Here is a 23,062-nt window from a genome sequence, read left to right as displayed (position 1 = left end):
GTAAAGCGCTTTGGGAAGTCTTGACTTGAAAAGCGCTATATAAATTCATTTCATAATAGTTTCAGTACTGATTTTTCTACGTTTTAGGACTTTACGGTATTTTTTTTGTTACTCATCCTTCCATACTTTGCAGTACAGTACTTTTTTAAAGTTTTTTTTTTTAAAAGATTTTCAAATGTATTTCATTTTATTTTAAATGTTAATATTTCTGACTTTGCTTGTGTGTGATTAATTTTAATGAAATGACAACATTGAACCACCTAATAACAAAAACAGAGTCAAAAGAATTGGGAAAAACACATTTTGTGACCCTTTAATTGGAAGCCCATTGCTCAGGATGCATTCTAGTTCCACAATCCATTATGAAAGGAAAGCAATTAAGAAAGACATCCTCTGTAGAAAATCAATAATCCTTTCATGCCAATTCGGTTTTCACGCTACATTCATTTTTGTTACAGATCATGTCCTCAGTTTTTCCTCCTCCGAAAAATGAAATCCCCATCATGCATTTTGTCTTTTATTCACAGGGGGGAGTGGTCATTGCGTGCACGCATGCAAGTGTTTGTCATCCGACGTTTGTGCTTGGCGGTGGGTGGACAGGGAAGCCCTCCGGGCGGAAGATTTTTGGCCTTCCACTCACAAATTGGACACAAAATACAAGCCAGGGTTTCCCAAATTAGAGTGCGCCGTTGTCAGGCATGAGTGCATGCATGTCGAGGTGACGAAAATTGAGGTTTTAAAGAGAATAGGGTTCCCAAGCATTTTCACTCTGCAGGAAATTCAAATATTTAAACGCGGTCTTCTGTTAAAAACACTTTTTGGTTTCCCAAATAAGAGTGCTTCATTGTCTCCACGAGTTCGTGCATGCGAAGGTGACAAAATTTGGCATTTAAACAAAGACAGGTTCACTCTGCCGGACATCAAAATATGATGTGATCCTTTATTAAAACCACTTGTTGGGGACCCAAATAGAGGGCTTTGTTGTTGGCCACGAGTGCATGAATGTGAAAGTGACAAACTTGGTGTTTACAATGTTTTTTCCACTCTGCAGAAAAACTGGATGCAGTCGTTTATTATGGGGGATTAACGATTTGGGAAACCCTGCAACAAAAAAAGGAAGCTAAAATTTAGCATTTAGTCGAGACGGCGTGTTTGGTCACGGTCGATGACATCCAAAACAATTGACGATGGACGTAAAAACAGCTTTTAATATTTGGCATTCAGTCGAGACGGCACATTTGGTCACCGCAGATGACATCATAATCGATAGACGATGATGTCATCAACATCAGACGAGTGTTGGACATAAAAACAACAGATAATGTTGTCGATGACATAATCGACATTGGACGATGAGTTTTGGACATAAAAACTGAATTTTGTTTTTCTTATTTACAGGGTTTGTACACCTTTTTCATGGCCGGATTCAAGCACTTTTTTAAAAGACTTTCAAAGGCAATTTTTCAATTCCTCTGTACCATTAAAAGAAGAAATCCAACGCCGATTAAAAGAATGAGAGCCTAAACCTCATTTCAGAACCCTAAAATTGGTTTAAAACCCTAACTTGCAGTCCTAAGCTTAGCCATACTCCGTTTCAAACCGTAACCTTAGCTCTAAACCTAATTTGGAACCCTATATCTAGTTTAGGACCCTAACAGGCAGCTTCAACCCCAGTACCCCACCCTACACCTAACTAGCTGTAACCCTAGCCCAAACCCCATTTCAGAACCCTAAATTATATTTACCACCCTAAACTAAGGAGCCTGAACATAGCCACAATCCTTTTTTGGAACCATAAAATAAGTTTAAAAGCTGTATTTGAAACCCAAACCCTAGCTTACCCCTTAACTAAGAAACATGGCAAAAAAAGTGAGCATTTATAAGCCCTTCATCTAAAATTCAAGCACTTTTCAAGCACCTTGAAAAGACAACGTTAAACCCCAAGAATTTCAAGGGTTTCAAGCACCCGTACGAACCCTGCATTCAGTTCAGACGACACGTTTGGTCACAGTCGGTGACATCATCTATGAGAGACGGTGAGCGCCGGACGTCACACTTTTGTTATCTTCATTTTTTTGCAACTTAAGTTGATCTCAAATGCTTGGCGACGACTGGAATGGCTTTTCTCGGAACTGAAAAATAAATCGTGCAAAAGTGGCTCAAGGCAAATAGTCGTCAGAGTACAAAACAAGATTCCGACAGCTTCACTAAAGAAAAAAAAACCAAAAAGAAAAAAGAGCAAATATTGCGATTTTTTTGGGCCGCCGAGGATTGATTGGCGGCGTGCTCGTATTGCTTACTACGTTTCTTTATAGCTCAAAAAAACAAACTGAAATTTTGGGGGAGAGGGGGGGGGAGTTCTTGTGTTCTGCTAGTTAGCCCTTCTGTTAGCACAGCAGTTTGTTGACATACGAGCCAAGTTCTCAAGTACCCGAGCACATTATGAGGAGACACAACCAAGTGGTTTTACTACTTCTATAGAAAACCCGAATGTGTTGTTAAGAGGAAGGAAAAGTATTAGAATCTTTTTAACAACCCAAATTCTCCAGTGCCTTGAGCACATTACAAAGAGGAACAACCAAGTAGTTTTACTACTTTTATAGAAAATAAAAAAACTATTGTCATAAGGAAGATACATTCTTTCTCGCAGTGCTTCAAGCAAATTACAGAGAGGTTAAATAGGCAATACAACAAGTTGTTTTATAACTTCCATAGAAACTATAAAATCTATTGTAATAATGAAGATGAATTATTATAATCTTTTAACAAACCAAGCTCTCCAGTGTCTCGATCACATGACTGAGAGACAAGGAGACACGACCAAGTGGTGCTAAACATGTCTAAAATAGAGTAGCAGTATTGGAGAAAATAGAGCTTTGCTTTCAATCAATTTATACTTAATTTGTTTCCCAATAATAATTAGAATGGATGAGCTGTCCAGTGCCTCACTCACATTACAGGAAAGTAAAGAGGATACACGACCAAATTCTCTTATTACTTCCAGAAAATCAAAACAATTTGTAATGAGGAAGAAAAATTCTTAGAATCTTTCTAACAAGCCAAGCCCTCCAGTGCCCAAGCACAATATAGAAAGATAAAGAGGAGACACAACCAAGTTGTTTTACTATTTCTATGGAAAATAAAAATCTATTGTAATGAGGAAGATAAGTTCTTAGAATCTTTCTATCGATCCAAAGTCTCGAGTGGCTCGAGGGAGCACATTATGGAGAGGTAAAGAGGAAACACAACCAAATTGTGCTACAACTATAGAAAATGAAAACATATTTCAAAGAGGAACAGAAATGCTTAAATTCAATATTATAATGTGGTTAAAAGGGATTCGATATCAAGCATTTTATTATCGATAACTTAACTCTGTTATGGCTCTGATAACTTATAACCTGACAAATATTGTGGATCTCTAGTGAATATCGGTTATTTGTGCGATTTTGCAATAAAAAAATACATTTGACTTGACTTTGAGATAAATATGGTAAAAAATATTTTCCTAGGGAACTGCTCCACTTATTTGCTACACCATTTTCTCTTTGGTTTCGTCCAGTTCTTATTTCGGCTTCCGTTTAAATTGTGTTTCACTAAGAAAACTCGGCCAACACTAAATGCTAACCGCTAGCTGGTTTCACAAAAGAAAAAGAAAAAAAGTGACGTGCTCGTATGTCAAGGCACTGCAATTATTCGACTTTCAAAGTGGCCGCCATTTTGCCACGGGGAGGGGCGTGGTTGCCCTGGTTACAGCCAGCCAATCACAGTGTCGGTGGGAGGACTCAACATGCGGGACATTGCCGGCGGCTGATCTCAGGTCAGTTTTTTTCAAACGACGATTTCGAAATATTGTATTTGTATTCGTTCATATTTATAATTTATACTTAGCAAGTTTTTGTTGAAACACGTGGTTTCAATCACGACTTCCTGCTTGTTATTCTCTTTTTTGCCAGAGGAGGGCACTGTACTCAAAAGGAAACGTTATTAAAATGACTGAAAATTGCAAACGGGTCAAAAATATGACAAAAAAATTATCCACTTTTCCGTATTAGGCCAAACAAATTTCTATTACAGTAGACCCCCAGGATACAGCAACCCCACCTTACGTGTTTTCACTTCACGATGTGTAAAATGATGGGTGCTTTTTGGCACTTTTTCCACACTATACAACATCAGTTACTAGAAAATCCTAAAAAATACAGAAAGAGAAATACTGAAATAAAACACTTAAATTGAATTGTATGAAAAAGTACCGAAAAATACTAATTATGGATCATCACTATAACTACTATAACGTATGAAAAGTAATGGAAAGTACTGGAAAGTATGAATTAATTACCAAACAAGTACTGAAAAGTATGGAAAAAAATTACTGAAAGGTACTGAAAAGTCCTGAAAATAATCAAAATAACAGTACAAAACTACTAAAAAGAATGACACAAATAACAAAAGCTATTAGAAGGACTAGAAAGGAAAAAATAAAAGCACAGTATGGAAAATGAATTATGTGTATTTATACGTGTTATTTAATCATATACATGCTTTAAGCATAAATAGTACTATTTTGCTATCTGATCCTGGGGGTCTACTGTTTTTGCTTGCTATTTAAAGGATAAGGTATGTGATTAGTCGATTCAGTTTTTAAAATTGGAACTGCTCAAAACAGATTTCATAAGATGCCAAACCTCTATTTTGAAGGTTATTACGCACTGGTGCTTGTTGTTTTGACTATTACATTGTTGTTGCTATCGGCCAACCATGTTGTTGTTCTTTGATACCCACACCGTTTAGGGCGGATCTGCTCTTGGTGATGATCTGCTCACAGAGAATTGAGTAAAAAGAAAGGAATCAGGGAAGGACCAATAAAACAAGTTGGACTTTCTTATTTGAAGGCTTTTCTCCTTGTTCTCCTTGCACGTTCAAAATCCATTGATGTCCTCTCACCATATTTTGAGGGTCTACTAGAGTTTAAACCTAGCAAAAGGCTTAACAACACTTGGCATTAACCGTATTTCATCTCATCTCATCTCATTAGCCGTACCGCTTATCCTCATTAGGGTCGCGGGGGGGCTGGAGCCCATCCCAGCCATCTCCAGGCAGTGGGCAGGGGACACCCTGAACTGGTTGCCAGCCAAGTGTATAATACACATCCCTAATTAACCCTTATATCATCCCTATACCAACATTGGTATAGATGACACATGAAAAGGCATTTAACGAAACATTTATCTCATCATCGTACTATTTTTATTTATGGTACCAGAGACAAATGTTTCTTTTGTTGTGTATTTTACGTCCCCTACAAAGTCCAATTCATTATCAAAGAGTGGTTTACCCCGTAGAGCTTTTTCTGGGTTCGATTTCCGTTGCATCCAATGTTTTTGAAATTGTGGTCAGCGAGTTTTTTCAACTGATCTATATTTGCACAAATACTGTAATATACTACTGTAAAATCTTGTGTGACGTTAACCCAAACTTGAGAAATTGTTAAGTTAAAACGTTGTGATGTTTGTTGCAACACGATTGAAGAAGAAAAAATAAACCCCAAAAAATAGTGGGTCCATTTTTCACGTTCTCGTTTCTTCACCGATTTGCATAGTGCATTCTGATTGGCTTAAGAGTTTAACATTGCAGTCGTTAACTTTTTAAATCCCTCGTTTTTCGCAACAATTGAGTTCTAAAAATGTCCCGCGTTAGTCAAAACCAACGAAGTAGGAAACTTTTTTTTTTAATTCATTATTTATGTATTACTCATGAATCAACCCAATTTCCATCTCAACTATGGGTTAAACAAATACTGTGCTTCATGAATGTATTTTCTTTTAATATTACAAATAAGTTATGTACTGTTAAATTTGTTGGTCTGTAGTGGGATGGGCGCAGCCAGGCTGTACTTGGCCATGACACACCACAGGAAATGGTGCCCCAATGACCCTAGTGGTTAAGGGATAAACACTGTCAAATAATAATTTTAAAAAGAATCCCACTGTTGTATTACACGACTTAATACTTTGCCGCCATCATGTAGCCATTTGAAAACTACATTTGACTTTCGGTACAGAAATTGAACATTTTAGAAAAAGCGCCAGGTAGCCACCAGAGAGCGCCAAAGACCCGCATGTGGGTAGGTTTAGCAGGTGGAGAGGTCTATAGAGAGCGCATCTTCCTCTGTTTAGCCAATCAGAACAAGGAACACAATGCACATAAAAATCGGCACAACAGCGAACTAGCCATAATTGAAGCGCAAAGTAGCGAGGTGTCTTTGAAGTATTAAATTAAAATATGTACCATATTTATCTATAATTAATGTGTACTTGTGTATAACACGCACCCGATTTTTTATGGAAAATTGTTATCGAATGTTGTTTTACCTTTTTTCAGCTCAAAGTAAGCACTGCATGTCACGAACATTGTGTTGGAAAATTCGAATAATACATTACTATTATGTTTTGGCTGAACTTTTTCCCACAATGCTCCATAACAACATTGTACAACGTGGTAAAAATAGTATGACGATGAGATAAATCTAAAGCCTTTTCCTATATGATCTATAACCCTAGTGATCTAGATTGATTTCCAGAAACTGACCTGAGACCCGCCCTCGAAATTCTCTGGTCAGGAGACGCGGAAGGCAAAAAGTGCAAAAGTGGTCGTCTTTCAACTCGTCAGTAGAAAAAGTCAGTGGCTAACCGAACACAAAAGATGACTTCGTAGAAAGATATCCCACCATGGATGTTGTCGAAATGTGGTCGGGGTGTATTTACAGCATTTGGTGTGCTTGTGCGGCCACCTGGTCGGGCCCCTCAGCTGCGGCCCTCCTCGGCCGATCGCTGGTCGGACTTGAGTTTGACAAACTCTTTAGCCACATCGTCGTTGTTTCGCTGCGACAGGATTCGTAAAACGGTCAAGCCCGTCTCGTCCATGTTAACGCGACGTCCTAGCGGCAACCAGCAGGTGGCGCCACCGTTGCCCGCCACGTCCTTCACTTGCAGCACCGCCATGCCAACTGTGCGGTCCTCGCGGGCAAAGCAGTAGTCCTTTACGCACACTTGCAGCTCGTAGCTCTCGGGGCCAACCTCCGTGCCCAGTGAGCTGAAAAAACAAAAACTGATGATTTTTTTGAATCCAAGTTTCACAAAACCAGTTTTGATTTAAAATAGAAAAGAAGAAAAAAAAAAATATAGTCTATACATTGGAAGATTTTGGCTGGCCACCAGAGTATAATTGGTCCCTCCAGAGTCTCATAAACTTCTGTAATTAAAGCACGCACTCCAGTGTTTGTTCTTACCTGTCTGCACCATGATTAGACGGCTGGCTAAAATGCATAACTGTCAACCTGTACGTTTTTGCTGTACAAAGTACATTTATTATGCATTTTAAGACGTGTAGGACGTACAAGAAAATCTGTACGGAAAAACGCGAATTTGTCAATTATGGGTACCATCCGTTATACACTAACTATCACGTAACGGCAAATCAATCAAGTCAAAAGAGTTTGCCGCGGTAGCCTCTATCTCGGTAACTTTTTTTTCCCATTGCAAACAAAGCGAGCAGTTTGATGCTACTGTGCGCATGCGTCTGCCGCCTCGGATTTCATGTGGTAGTTGCTTAGTGAAAGAAAGTCCGTCTCTTTTTAGAGAAACGGCTTTTTTTGGCTCAACTCATTAAAGAGAGCTCACTTGCTTTGATGCATTATATTACGAATTATTATGTTGTATAAATAAGTTAAGAAAAAAAGGAAGTATAAAAGGAGAAAATGAAAAAAAGACAGGGTTGTGGTTATCCCTTTAATCAGTATATTACCAACAATAATTTAATGCAAAAAATGAATTAATAATTTGAATAAGAAAATGTATTATTCTACTTAATTATATTTGCATGTATTTTTTCCTTCTATGGTGAACGTCCAAGCTACTTAATTTTTGAACCTATTTTATAATAAACCTCATTCATGTTGAGCAACTCAGTATCTCAACACAAAATGTTAATTAACAATATATATGATATAACGAAACACATGTACAATATAACATGCTAAACTTCATAAATAAACACGTTTGAAAAAAATATATGGTGTAAGATTATTTTGTATTTTGTAAGGGAAAATACGACATTTTGTAAGGGAATGGAGCCACGGAGGTTGACAGGTATGAAAATGTGACATCGTTGAGCGTCGCATTTTCTCCAAGTCGGACAGCCCTTCTCTCTCTCACCCAAAGCCCTATGCAACAAGTTTTGCCTGGTTTGTGACTGACAGGCACACTATAAGCAACTCTTTCTTTATCTGGCCGACTGCTGCAACCTGTCTGCCAGACAGAAGAGGGCAACATTTTTTGCCCACCCCTACTAGAAGCAAACAGGAAGCACAGCACGGTGTAAACTTTTTTTTCAACGACAGGAAGTGCTCTGCTAGAAATAAACACAAACACGTGAAAAAGATTCACCCTACAAAGAGCAACAACTTAAATATGTTACTAGTCTTGAACTTTGTTTTGAAACAGTTGTAATAAGAAATATTTATATCATTTTTTAATTTCTATTGATTTTGTATACTGTTATAATTATTATTAGTATAACTTATGTGACTATCATTGTGAATATCATTATTATTAGTAGTATTATTGGTATCCAAATAATGTTAGTGAGCAGCCTTATACAGTCAATAGATGGGGTGAGCTAATAATTAAGCTTGTTATGAATATAACTATTATCGAGACTATCATTTTTGTTGTTGGTACTGTTATTATTGTCATCAATTATATGACTATTCTTATTGTCATTGTTTTTATATTGCTGTCACAAATTATACAAATTCATTACAATCTAGATCTATATTTATAAACAAACCAATGAGGTGAATAAATATGTTAGTGATGATGGTAAAAAAATTAAACAAAAACTAAATAAATGGAGATACAATCACATAGAGACACAAAACAGACATTAATGCACATTTCTTAGTTAGGCCAGAATAAACCCAATTTCCATCTCAAAAGTGGGAGTTTTGATGCTGGAGGTATATGGCTCAAGACTTAAAAATATGGTCATAAAAAAATGAAGAATCTCCTGACACAAATTGATTTCCTAGCAAAAAAAGGCATTCAAAAATTGATTTTAAAGCAAATCCACTTGTTTTAATCCATATCTTATCATTTAGAGGGTTCATGTCTTGGGATGATGACATTAATAACAACCAAAATGGGTTAATTTGCGTCTTAAAAAGGGGCCCTGATAGATCATTAGCTGAGGCATTGGCACCATATGCAAACCATCTCATTAATACTCACTACTGGAAGCTTTCGTTGAATTTGGGCGACCAGGAATTGTTTTTGGACTTTGTGGCGAACTTCCTCTTCTTGTCGCTCAGGTGAGGGCCGATGATGTAGACCTCCACGAAGGGACGGAAACCTTGAGCTCTCCATTTCAGATCATTGGCGGCAACCACTGGACAGGACGGCAAATGTACTCGTCATGTGAGGTTACTGTATTTATTCATGTATACTGTACATTTTTTCATACCCAAAATAGTCGACACAGTTCCCTTAGGATTTTTCCATTCAGATTTAAGACTTTCTTAAAAACATTTATGTGTTCCTTAATGCTCCGTTAGTTAATTAGGATATAAAATGGAAGAAAATGTGTTGGCCTGGAGAGGGACGGGCGCCACCAGGCTGTACTTGCCCAAGGCACAATACAAGAAATGGTGCCCCTACGACACTAGTGGTTAAGAGACACGCCCACCCAAACACATATATTATAAACAGGGTACCTTTGATGCTGATCTTGTGCTCGCCATTGGGCTGAGGTAGAATATTTACGTGCATGACCACCTCGCCCACCGCGTCCACGCCCGATGCTGCAAAACACAGAAATTTTGAAGAGGTGTGCACGGTAGGAAAATACGAGCAGGCAGCAGCACATACGTTTCTCTGGCGGTGTGTCTTCATTAGCCGTGAAGCGGATCCCTTTGCCTCCGTGGACTGAAAGGACGCAGCGGAAAAAGACGTTAGGTCCACAACAAATGACATTTTGTGTGTTTCCAGTGGATAATATGCAGTGGCGTGATGTGAATTTGACACGAAGGCCTTTAGTGATGTGCTGTTGGCGAACAAACTCACTCTTGGACAGGACCCGGTTGATTTTTTTTTTTTTTTTTTTTTTTTTTTTATAAATGCATAGTTTATAAACACTACAAGAGATATATAATAAGGAAAACCCTAATAATCCCTGAATCATAATCTGATTGCAAACCTCCTAAAAGCACTACAAGGACAAGATAGCTTGGAAAAAACCTCATTCGGGCTTCTGTAGTAAGATGGCCACCAAACATGACTGCTTCTTCGAGTTGCGCAATAATGATTTGAAGGAAGCAGAATAAAAATGGGCAGCACGGCGGCGCAGTGGTTAGCGCTTGTGCGGCACAGTTCATGTCATGGGAACCTGTCGTGGGTTCAAATCCAGCTCCAGACTTTCTGTGCGGAGTTTGTATGTTCTCCCCGTGCTTGCGTGGGTTTCCTCCGGGCACTCCGGTTTCCTCCCACATTCCAAAGACATGCATTTCAGGTGAATTGGCCGGTCCAAATTGTCCCTAGGTGTGAATGAGCGAATGAGTTGTCTGTCCCTGTGTGCCCTGCGATTGGCTGGCAACCAGTTCAGGGTGTCCCCTGCCCACTGCCCGATGATTGCTGGGATGGGCTCCAGCCCCCCGCGACCCTACTGAGGATAAGCGGTACGGCTAATGAGATGAGATGAGAATAAAAATGTGTTACCCTGAGTGTGCTGGGAGAGCACAAACTTTCTGATGAGTTTGTCGGTGGCTTGTGTGTAAAGAGACAAAGCATAACGTAGGGACGCCAAATCCGGACTTTTCTCCAGGAAGGTTTTCTTCAGGCCGACGCCGCCCGCGTGGAAATATTGCTGCAATTCAGAGACGCGCGTTCATCAGCAAACGAAGTTATTTCCATTTTGGCAGATCGTACCTTAATAGTGTCGAGCGCTAACTCGATGACGGCGCACTGTTTGGGGGTTAGTGCCTTGGCCTCCTCTCGGCCCATGTGCTCCTGCGAGAAGTATGGGTTAAAAGGGTTTCTGCAATTCAACCCTCCCACTATTAAATTGATTACCAGTCATGTTAGTCTTGCACTTGTGAACAGACATAGTTCAGTAGCTCATTTGTGTACAGAATATTGTGTAATAAAAACTTAAACAAAACTGCCTATCTCTAGCTCACAGGAAGAAAAGTTGTTCCTCTTCAAGCTCGTCTTTTTTTGTTTACCTTGAGCTTGGACAGTTGGCCCAGTTCCTTAGCAGCGTTGAAAATCTTCTCAGTGCCCTAAATGCACAACAGAAATAAATAAGAAGTGAAAAAAAAAACAACATATGAAGTATCGTGGATACAGCATGGAGTATAAACATGGTTGCTTTTTATTTCATTTATTATTATTTTCATTGAAAAAAATTGCATTGTTACTCTGTTGTCATTACCTGTTTTTATTTATATTTAAATTGAAAAAAATAACAGGTTCAAATGTTTGAAAACTACAAATATATGATCTGCCTTTGCTAGATCGGATTATTTTGCTCATTTTAGGTATTTATTTTATTACCTTAGTGATATTATTGATATTATTTAATGTTTATTATTTTACTGTAAAAACAAGCTAAACTGTTGTAAATTTTTAAAAAACAGATCTACTAATAGCATACGAGATCATTGATGAATAATAATAGTAATTTGTATTTATTATATAATTCTATCATCTTTCTATTATGAATTTAATTTATTTTGACAAAAAGTTACAAAAGTAGTCAAATTAACAAAATAAAAAAATAATTCTTAATTTTTTTTTCAAATGTAATTTATTTTATATTTATAATTAGGTTATACATGCTCTGTGTCTATCATATTGGATAATTTTGCTCATTTTTGGTATTATTCTTATTATTTGTAGAAACATATTTTTATAAATATTACTGTTATTATTTTTTAAATGTATTAGGATTTTTTGCTAAAATGTAGTAAAATAAATACTAAGTAATTGAAATGAGCAAAATGATCTTCCAGTGGGAGCCAGAGTTCTTGTTTTGCAGTGTATACAATAGGGGCAGGGAACATATGGCTTGCGAGTACAAATAACTCGTGGATAAAATGATATTTGTGCTAATTGCCTCTGAAAAATTCCAATTCTGATTAGCCTAAAGTTGAAATTGGTGCATGCATGGCCAGAGCAACGCTGATGTTACATCTGTTCGGTCCAGTATATAAAGGGCACAGCGAACAGGTTACAGTCAAGGTGTCACACTAACAGACCCTGTTTTGGCTGTACATAGCTAAAAACATTATGGATGTTCATTAAATAATGTATGATCACTGTTGAGACAGTTTTTCACCAAAACCCATAGAATAAACTAATTACCCCAACATGCTAGCTAAGCACACTGAACAATTTGATTGGGTGAGCAGTAGGGGTGGGCTGATCTATGCACTCGCTCCCCTCTCTCTCACACACGGCCACTTTACTGAAGGGAAACGCATACATGAACTTTTCGTTTGCAGTTTTTGGTGACATTTTTACAAAAGACCCTGCTTGCACCTTGTTCTTAAAACCATTATTTATGGGAGAAAAATGAAGGTCAAAATGAGCCTCAATGATCCTAAATGTGGGACTTAAACAAATTTAAAGTGGTATATTTGTTGATATGGGACAAAGGCTCTGGTATTATCATTATTTCATAAATTCAAATCAAATCATTTAATGTCACACAGAGAAATAAAATGCGCAGGAAACAAATGCTTTTTTCAGGAAGCAGGTTTGGCAGTGTTGCTGAAATTTGTCTTTAAATATATGGTATGGCTCTCTCAAAATAAAATAAATAAATAAACATACTTTTCTGTTACGGCTCAAAAGGGTTCGACCCCTGGTATATAAGAATCACCTGAAGATCATTAGCAACAGCTAAAATAAAAGCTCCTCACTCTAAGCATGAACATTTGATTGACTTCAATGAAATGTATTATTCAAAAAAAGAACCAAGGAAAGCGTCTCACATACCGTCTGATCAGTGAGCGTGGGGAGCACGATGGTTTTCTCCATGGTGTTCATCACTAGTTTCCACAGCTCCTTCAAAACTCTCTTCAGGACCGTTTTTTCGCAGATTTTGGCAAACAGAGACAGGCTGAAGCAAGGAAACCCGCTAAAGTTAGCATCAAAGATGTCATAAAACACAAGTACGAACTGACTTGCTGTCCAGGAAGTCCATGATTGGCTGCAGGACGTTGTCGGCTTCCTGAACCACGCTGCCATTGGCAGGCACCGTCTGACCTTTGACTTGGGCAAGGATGTCCCCCATCTGACGGACGTTGTCCTCGATTTGGGGCTGAAAACTAGGCGGGGGGACAAAAAGAATAATGATTGAAATTGACTGGCGGCTGCTGCCTTTTGTTATGAGACAGTGACAAAATAATTCATCCATCTATTATCTGCACTGCTTGTGCTCAGTTGCGGGGGTGCTGGAGCCCATCCTAGCTATCTTCGGGCAGTGGGCAGGGGACACCCTGAACTGGTTGCCAGAATAAGATTTTTTCTTTTTGCGGCCTTATATCTACTATAGCACATCAAAAATAAATTCTTTTGAGTGCCCCAAAATATTTAAAAGTAGCGATCATGAATAAGTTTATTGTACAAATTTGGTATGAACACAATATTTGTAACAATCCATGGATTTAGTTGTTAAAATGTAAATAGTGATGGACAACTGAAGCTTATAAAGCACTTGATATCGATTGATTCCTCTAGATCACGCACATTGTTTAATGATGCACAAGAAATTGATTGAACTAGCTTTCGGATTTAAACCAAGAGCACCATCTAGAGGAGTAAACAGTAACATTGCTCGTTTCTTTTTAAATGCTTGTAGTTTTCATTGAAAATGGATGTTTTGTAATTTGCTATACAGTGTGGTAGTAAACAAAGGAAGAATTGTGGTATTTGGACTAAGACTTTTTTAAAAAGTAAACTTGTATCTTGTTTATGAGTAAAAACGAGTGACCAACCTGACAGCAAAGATGCGGCTAAGGTCGTCCATGACGCTGTTAAGCTTATTCTGCAACTCTTTGAGGAAGTCGCTCGCCTCCACGTTGAGCTGCAACAAAGTCGTTCAGGTGAGTAGAGCGCCCCCATCGTCCCGTTGATATAAATGGAGACTGCTACTCACGTTTTTCCCTCCCATCGCTTCAAACATCTTCTCCAACTGAACTCGTAGCTGCTGGATATTGTTGATGATGATGCATGGCTGCAGATGGAGGAAAATGTCATTCATTAAAAAATTGTAGCGTGAAAAATAAAAATAGTTCTGCCCTTTACAGGCTCACTCGAAAAAGGACAATGAATCGCTTTGTTGTCCTTTATCCATTTAATGTATCCAAACTAGAATATGTCATGTTTAACTATGTGCACGCAGGGTGACATGACCGACATTTGTTTTGAGAAATTTAGCAGAGTAACTATAAGTCTTCCCTTTTGCAAATGTTAATAATGTTAATCTTTTTGTTTACTCTCAACTCAGTTCTCCAAGATGGGTGAAGTTTTTTGAACCATTCTTCTTCTGTTAAAGAAATAGCCCAAGAATGTCAATACATGATTGGGAGAGCCCAATGGCTGGTAAGATGCTATGGGCATTGCTAAAGGGGGGATCGGTTCCACTCACAGACGGGAGGAAAATATAGTCTTACCAACCACATGTGTTCAGTCTGCTTTTGTCTTCTTGTCGTAACCAGTAAAACTCACCTCAGCTCCTAAATATTTTTGCTTTGTTTTTCCGAGAAGTGTGTACCAGTTACAAGTTATTCACGTCTCCCCCTTCCTTAACACCTGATTCAACCAATTATTTTCAGGCTCATACAAAACTGGATAAGGTGACAATTGGCACCAGCCGTGTTGGAGGCGAGAGACATATAAACTAAGTTTCTCTCCGGGATGGAAATTGTCTTTTTGTTATTTAAAGCATCTGTTCAACACTTACCACCTTCTCCTTCTTCACATGATTTGGAAATTCCTTCGCTATGATGTCAGCATAAGACAGCAGGACATTGCCGATTGTCTGAGAAAAAAAATCAGGGATTTTAGTTTTTTTTTTAAGTGACAGTGTGTAATAATTCACCACTAAAAGTCGTAGCTTCGAATGGAGCGGAATGATTCATTGAAAGAAAACATTATAAAGAAGTACGAAGGATACAAAATGGAAGCTGCTGTAATCCCTGCCTGCAACAAAATACCGAAGCAAGCTAGATACACCCCTAGTGGGTGGAGAGAGACAATATTTGGAGCTGGTAAGAGATGGTGAGATCGTATAATGGCTAGGGAAGCTAATAAAAGAGGCAGTAAAATATTGAATTTGTCAATGATCGTGACACTTAATCAACAAACTCAGCGACTTGGGAGACTTGAGAAGGAAACCAAGGGCAAAAAAAGCTGAAATTTCCTAATTCACAAGATTGTATGACATTCACTCGCATTAGCAACTTTTAAAAATGAGTGACACTGAAGGAGAAAGCAGAATCAGCTAACAACAACAATAGTGGCCATAGCTCACAATGACAAAGGCGGCTAGCCGCAACCTACAGCCAGATGGCCAACATCAGTGACTAGATAAGGAAAAAATGGAATAAAAAAGTGGATGACCCTGATTGGCACGGCTGCGTGACCGTCACATGCAGGGCTCTGGGAAATGAATTACACTAAAGGACAAAGCAGAACCAGTTAACAATAAAGAATAGCCTTAGTCTGCAGTCAAGAGGCTAACATGGTTGGCTAGATAAAGAAACAGAGAAAGGAAAATGCCCAGATAAAGGGAGTAAACTTAGTTGTGTGAATTAAGTAGCCCTTAAGTGCTAAAACCAGCACCAGGACAAGCTTGGCAAACTCTTCTTTCAGGCTTTGTAAGTCACAAGATGTCTGCCAAACGTGACAACTTCCTGTTGCACAATATAATCCTAAAAAACAAATTTTAAATTTTCAATGTATTTTCTTCTATGTTTTAACTGTAATTGTGTGTTTTTAACCTGTCTCTTTGCCATCTCTGTAAAGCACTTTGAATTGCCTTGCGTATGAATTGTGTTATACAAATAAACTTGCCCTGCCTTGCCTAAACGTCTGAACCTAAAATCATGTTTATGAGATATACTGCATGTGTTTTTGGTTCTCATTTGAATCAATAACGTTTTATTGAAATGAACAAAGCGTTTATACACCAGAAGTTGTCACTACATAACACACACTGAGGCCTTAAACAACAACAAAATGCCATGTTCTACAAGACGACAGTGAAGGTCACCTTGGCAAATCTTTTCATGTAGTTGCCAACAATCTGAGGATCTGGACACTCCAGTTTGCGGATGATCTCGAAGCTCTGGTTGAGCTGAGAGAAAACGTCCACCACCGAGCAGGAGAACAAAGCATGTTCTGAAGTCACTTGGAACTGCACAATGAAAAAAGAAGGAGCAGTTAACTTGATGGACAGCATTGCTTTTTCAGCTGACACAGCAATAATAAGCTGCCTCAGATGATAATAATCAGAACTAAAGAATTCCCGACATGAAAACTTGTTCATCTGCTTCCAAATTTCTTTTTTTTCATTTCTGTGGTGTGACTCGTAACACCAAATAGAGGGGTTTGATTATGTATGAAAGCCCAACAGTACCAAATAGCATTAAATAACAAATATTTATTTTAAATAAAATATGTTACGCTAAATCAAAGGCACATGTATATTTAATCCTAAACACATATATTACACAAGGTAGTATTTACTATATACTATTTTGTTATATATCTTTTAAAAAATCTGGTTTATTGTGGGTTTAGAACTAATAACCACAGGTTTTTGTCCGCCAGCTATAATGTATAATTTCATGACTATGTTGATATTATGTTAGTAAGCTATTACGATATTATAATTCTTAGAAGAGTTAAAATAGGATGAAAATGGTAAGGAATCAATTTTTTTTTTTAAATCACAATTACCCGTCACTGTTGAGCTATTCTTAGGACCCTTCTGCAGGCTAGTTAGGTGTTTTTGCGGCCCTGTTACTCACAAGCTCTAACTCGTGACCTCTGATTTTGAAAATTTGTAGATGAGAAGTGATTCAAAAATAAAACCGCTTACGCCGTCTTTTTTGTCCCTTTCCAGAGCACCGTGAAGAAAATCTCTGGATACTTCCTCGTTTTCGTCCAGCCACATGATGACAAATGGCTCGAACCATCTGCAGCAGAAAGAAAAATAGACATGATTTGTTGCCTTGAGCTCGCTGGATAAAGATACCCACGCTGGATATTCAGGAACATGTTTCTGGAAGGTGGGAAGCTCCTTGCAGTACTCGTTGTAAAGCCACTTGACCTTGAAGTGCAAGTTCATGTAATCTGCACTTTTACATAGACGGTGTTTTTCGTGTTCTAAATAGGGGGGTAGAGGGTGGAATCAGGTTTTCTTTTCAAATAAATAAATGTGGTTCTGGTTCAAGTGGTTCTGACCTTCCATGGCATATTTCATGTCTTGGGCAAACATATTCCACATCACCTCAGCACTGATCTTGCCCACATTGAGTTCTTGTGGAAACCTACAAGAAGCAATATTAAATCAGAAAATGTATTTTTTCTTTTTGTATTTGTAATACACCACCAAATGTACTGCACAGAAATCTAAAAAATAAGAAATAGTGCATTTTCAATTTGGCTGACAGAAAGAAAACTGAAAAAGGCTTCCCAAAAAAACATATTGTGATGACATCAGGTCTAAAGTGAGGCGAGCTGTGTGAAGCTGGCTTTTACCCAGGGCATAATTTGTGCACAACATGGCTGCTTTTTTTCCCTTTTTGCCCACGAAAGAAGGAGGAAGTCAAAACAGGAGCTACCATTTTCTAAAAAGTTGATGTGTCCCTCTGCTGCCATTTTTTTAGTTAGCTGCTAGCTGGACTTTTGGTTAACGTTTACATGCTAACACTACAGACCCAACCACAATAGATGCGGCGTAATTTTCATTTTATTGTGTTTTCTTTCTGCCACTATTTCCAACATTTTCCCCCACTACACATTAACAACCAATTCTTACCAAATTCAAACTTTCATATGTTCACATGTTAACTGTGTGAGTAACATCTTTACGATGCTTGTCTTCTATTGGGTGACGTTGCATAAAATACTGATCTGCTATTGGTTTGCGTCACAGCATCATTAAAATGCTGATGTACTATTGGCTGAACTCCCTCCAACAATGCCTCGGTCTCTCTTCCTTCAGTTCAGAATCATGTATAACAAACATTAATTTGTTTAGCTATGGGTTGCAAAACTTGCAGTGATGCTAAAGGAAGAAGAAAGAAATACACCATGAAGACTAAGCTTGTGATTATCAAGCAAGACAAAGAAGGTACACGCATCTTTACCTTTGCAAAAGAATATGGCTGTAACCAAAAAACAATCTGGACTCTTATTAAAAATAAGGAAGACACAAATCTTCATTTAATTTCTTCCCCGAGCCATCACCACCCTAAACAAGCACACTAGGCTGTTAAAAAAGACATAAATATCTTGCCTGTATAAGGAAAAATGCATATTCCTATTTAATTTCTGTACTCATAACTTGGAAATACGATCCAGCTAATGCGAGTGGACTATTTCCCGATTTCCCTGTAAAAATGACCTATTCTAATATCCCTTTCTTAACTTATTTTTTCTTTAAAATATATTATATGTTCATCCTGGAGTGCCACATGTAATCTCATTGTAGTTAACATTCACTAAGTTGTCATCAATCACAATATCGAAGATTTTAATTTTATTTCCCTAGTTCCGAACATTTAAAAAAATGTAAAAATGTGAAAAAAGACTCACTGATTAAGGCAAGGAGTGTAGGAATTCTTATCCTCCTCTATAATGGACACAATGAGTGTGATAAGTTTGGACCAGAAGTCCAGATTCTTCACACTTGGACCTTGCTCATCTGGAGGAACTGCCTTAGACTGTGGGACAGGAAGGGCCCAATTAAGCCCTCTTTTGTCTCAGGATATAATTAATAGTGCGACTTACAGGGTCCGTCTGATATTCCCGATTGTAGAGATCGTGACAGTTGTTGAAGATGTATTCGTAGGTGGAATTGAGACAGGCTTTGACGCAGTCCTTCACCACTTGGCTGGCTCTGGGAGGACTTTGCAGTTCCTGGACCTTAAGAGTAAGACAAAAACAGGACGCTTCTTTTAAAAATACTTTCTGTTTGGACAGGGTAATTGAAGCAAATTTTCACGTGGACCCTCGTGCAGATTGACTTAAAATTAAAATTATTATTTTTTTCTTACTACGGTAGACACCCAGAATACTGCTAACTGACCTTATAATGTTTCCACTTTACGGTGTTGAATAAGATGTTTTGTCGGCCCCTCTTTATAGCATTTTCCCCACTATACCAAATAAACAAAAAAATAATTTCGCAGGACCAAACATCTTTCAAAGTTCGCATAGTTCACGCGTATGGAGAGTTATATCTCTCCGATGCCCGTCTGCTATTGTTCGACGTCATATAAAATACTGCTTTGTTATTGGTTTGTGTCACTGAGTCACGAAAATGCTGGTATTCTATTGGCTGAACTCCCTTCAAAAAGGCCCTTTTCTCTCTTCATTAAATTCAGATTCTTGCGTAACAAACTTAAATTATTCAACTTTGTGTTCCAAGACTTGCAGTGATGCTAAAGGCAAGAAGATGATACCAATGGAAAAAAAAGTGAGATAATCAAGAAATCTGGCTCACAAATGGCTGCCTTCAATAAGTTGCACCGCTGTAAGGTAAAGGATGATTGGGACTATCATTAAAAATAAGGAGGTGGTTAAAGTAAGAAAATCTTGTAAGGGCATGACAATCCCTGCAAGTTTTAAAATCAATTTCACTTTTTCTTCATATTTTGATTCCTTCCCACCTTCATCCTGAAGAACGTGATGCTGGTAAGTAGATCCACAGTAGACTTCAGATCTTGAAGTCTTTCCGGACTGCTGGCGGGAAAATTATTCTGAAAGTAGAATGATAAAAAAAAATGTTGGAAATGGCAAGAGAAACCACCCAAAAATCATTGAGACATTGGGCAAATCATCTCCACTTATTCAATTATCCCTAGAAAAAAATCCTAAATCTAATTACCGTAAATTCCGGACTATAGAGTGCACCTGATTATAAGCCGCACCCACCACATTTGGGAGGAAAACCGATTTTGTACATACACAAGCCGCACCTGTATATTAGCCGCATGCGCCAACATTGAAAAAACGCAATTCAAACACGAAATTAACCAATACCCGATTAAGTCCAAAAAAACACAGCCAGCAAATTGAACGGAAAATGATAGCGGTACTTAAGACTTAATGCAGACCTGCAGAGTCCAGGTGCCGTTGAAAGTAATCCAAGGAAAAAAAAGTGTATATTTCCAAAGGGTTGGAAAAATATATATCCACTATTGTTGGCCGCGTCCACAAACACGTCTCACCTTTACTCCACTTCCCGTCAGCCCGCGTTTGCCCTGCCCCTTCTTTCTCATTTGCTCGTACAAAACATATCAGAATAAGTTTCTAAAATAAATACATTACAAAAATATACAGTTGCAAATACATATTATACATGGTTACACATATTTACAAAGAAAGACGGTACACCGAGAGAGTTTTCAAAGCTTTAATAATAACATTATAACTTTCATCCCAAACCGTGCCTCTGAAGGGTAGCAAAACACTACTAGGAACACGCTCTCAACACAGTAAACAGCTCTGTTAAAAAATAATACCGTACTTGAAATAAGCACGGTAAACCGTCCTGGTCTTCCTCCTTATAACCGACGTCATCAAAGTAGTCTTCCTTCAGTATGGGAAAGAATCTTTGTCATATAGACGTCGTCCCACGCTCCCTTATTAAAAAACACGCTAGCATCACGCTCGCAAAGTAAAGTTTCCTTCTATATCGGACTGCTCAATTGCGTTTAACTTGAAAGTTGCAACATGTGCCCATTTTTTTGCAATTTGCTTGATGAGGATATGTCTACGCTAATTTAATTTGTGCACAAGCTAAGAAGTTGCAGTCTAAATCTTACCTTTTGTACTCGAACACCGCTGACGGCCGTTAGAAAAATTACATAAATTGGCCGCATCACTGAATAAGCCGCAGGGTTGAAAGTTTGGGAAAAAAGTAGCGGCCTATAGTCCGGAATTTACGGTAAATAGTTACATTCGAAAAGCTCAATTGTTACCTAGTATTTAGAATCTCTACAAACCGTATAAAATTATAGGAAATTCATTTTAGAGATAGATGGATAAAGAGATAGAGACAGAGAGATGAACTAATAGCTGGATGTATATATAAGTAGAGAGATGGATGGATGGAGAAAAGGAGAGTGAGAGATAGAGAAATTACGAGGTAGATAGAGATTGATGGAGAGAGGGATGAAGAAGATAGAGAGAAAGCGAGAGAGATGAGAGATAGGTAGCGAGATAAGAGACATAGTTTAGAGAAATGGATAGATATAGAGCTAGCGGGTGATATAGACAGAGCTATACAAAGTGAGAGAGAGCGAGTCATAGAGAAGGATGGAGAAATAGAGCTATATTGATGGATAGATAGAGATAGTTAAAAGGGGATATGGAGAGATAGATATAATGGATAGATAAAATGCAAGGAAGATAGCTAAAAAAAAATCACATTGAACTAACTCAGTAAAAGGGGAATGTGATAAAACAAATATATAAAATTGAAAGTAGAAACGAATGACAAATCTTGAATGTATAGTTGACCGTTATTTTATGAATGTATGATTATACGTATCCCTGCTCAGATTTATGCTCTATTCAAACCCATTGTGAACGAAACAGCTATGCTTTTGATGCTGACCTTAAATAGATAATACTCCAACTATCGTAGTAAAACAGAAACTACTATCAAAAAGTCACTAGCATTCAATTGATACTGAACTTAATCCGTACCCGATACATGGAGAGGTCAATCCTCAAGGAGTTGTGTAGCTGATCGAGCAATTTGACGAACCTCTCCTTCTAACAAAACAAGATAGGTCAGATGGTTGCTCCTCATTCAGATGATGTTTGCAGAAGTAGGCGGGCTATATTTTATTTGTCTTGCAAAAGCCCTGAAGGGCATTTTAGGCAAGAACTGGGAAATCCAGTAGCAGAATTTGAATTTTGACCCCAAGAAAACTGACTTACGCCAAAGTTGGATGCGGCAAATCTATCGGAGGCAGAAACATTGTTAGAGGACTGCGTAGTGTGAGCATAGTAAGCGTTGATGTTGGCTAGTAGGGTGCTCATGACAGCCGGAACACCGGGGCACATGTATTTGGATGACAGGCAGGCAAAATGGCTGGAAAAAACAACAAAAGTATTTTGTGTAAGGGGTTTTGCGTCAGCAATCAATTATTTGAATTAGCTGAGAGTCAAGGCTCCTACTGACGTCATGGCCTGGTAGATGGACTCCACGCCGTAACGCATGGCAAACTCGTCAACAATCTCCTGTGCGGTCTCCTCAAAATACACTTTCCAAGCATCGTCTCCTTTTGCATCGGGAATTTTCACCACGCCGCCATTTTGTTCCTCGGTCGTGTATTGGAAGAGATGCTAAACAGAGACACACACAAAAAAAAGGTTTATACTACATGTTGGAGGTGCAAGTGGAGATATGGATTTAAAAAAAACAGAAGTAAGATTTAAGACAACGACAGAAAATCGAAGACGTTATTAAATACATAAAGACTGAAGACAGAAATAATGAAATGACAGAAAGCCAAAAAAAGACAGACAAAAGACAGTAAAAAACAAAAAGAAAGAAACAAAGACAAAAAGGTATAAGGAGAAATACAAAAAAAACAAAAGGTAAAGACAGAAGGCCAGATAAAAAGTCAAAGAACAACCGAAATACTAAAAAAAGACGGAAAGACAATGTAAAAGCAGACAAGGTGTACACAATGTGAGACAAAGAAAGGGTATAGGAATACAAAAAAAATAAAGACAAGATTGAAAGAAAGAAA

General features: G+C 38.1%; 1 protein-coding gene across 1 annotated transcript in view; it reads right to left on the bottom strand.

Moving 5' to 3' along the window:
• Positions 1-299: 299 nt before the first annotated feature.
• The window catches only part of LOC148373278 (protein unc-13 homolog A), a 66,488-nt gene continuing 43,725 nt past the window's right edge, over positions 300-23,062 (bottom strand). The window contains exons 21-42 of the mRNA XM_088342553.1: positions 22,489-22,652; positions 22,245-22,398; positions 22,008-22,076; positions 19,964-20,053; positions 19,083-19,217; positions 18,888-19,015; positions 17,532-17,617; positions 17,327-17,453; positions 17,167-17,263; positions 16,336-16,479; positions 15,025-15,102; positions 14,218-14,295; positions 14,057-14,145; positions 13,244-13,387; positions 13,056-13,179; positions 11,279-11,335; positions 10,983-11,063; positions 10,773-10,920; positions 9,927-9,983; positions 9,773-9,859; positions 9,291-9,447; positions 300-7,095 (exon numbers count right to left, since the gene is read on the bottom strand). Coding sequence (XP_088198679.1) covers positions 6,807-7,095; positions 9,291-9,447; positions 9,773-9,859; positions 9,927-9,983; positions 10,773-10,920; positions 10,983-11,063; positions 11,279-11,335; positions 13,056-13,179; positions 13,244-13,387; positions 14,057-14,145; positions 14,218-14,295; positions 15,025-15,102; positions 16,336-16,479; positions 17,167-17,263; positions 17,327-17,453; positions 17,532-17,617; positions 18,888-19,015; positions 19,083-19,217; positions 19,964-20,053; positions 22,008-22,076; positions 22,245-22,398; positions 22,489-22,652 — 2,583 coding nt within the window. The 3' untranslated portion in view covers positions 300-6,806. The remainder of the gene's footprint in view (positions 7,096-9,290; positions 9,448-9,772; positions 9,860-9,926; positions 9,984-10,772; positions 10,921-10,982; positions 11,064-11,278; positions 11,336-13,055; positions 13,180-13,243; positions 13,388-14,056; positions 14,146-14,217; positions 14,296-15,024; positions 15,103-16,335; positions 16,480-17,166; positions 17,264-17,326; positions 17,454-17,531; positions 17,618-18,887; positions 19,016-19,082; positions 19,218-19,963; positions 20,054-22,007; positions 22,077-22,244; positions 22,399-22,488; positions 22,653-23,062) is intronic.

The sequence above is a fragment of the Urocampus carinirostris genome, chromosome 1 (assembly GCF_059441175.1).
Source record: "Urocampus carinirostris isolate Australia breed hairy pipefish chromosome 1, RoL_Ucar_1.0, whole genome shotgun sequence".
NCBI classification, from domain to species: domain Eukaryota; kingdom Metazoa; phylum Chordata; class Actinopteri; order Syngnathiformes; family Syngnathidae; genus Urocampus; species Urocampus carinirostris.
The sequence above is the reverse complement of the archived record's forward strand: the minus strand, read 5'-3'. Positions and strand labels throughout refer to the sequence as shown.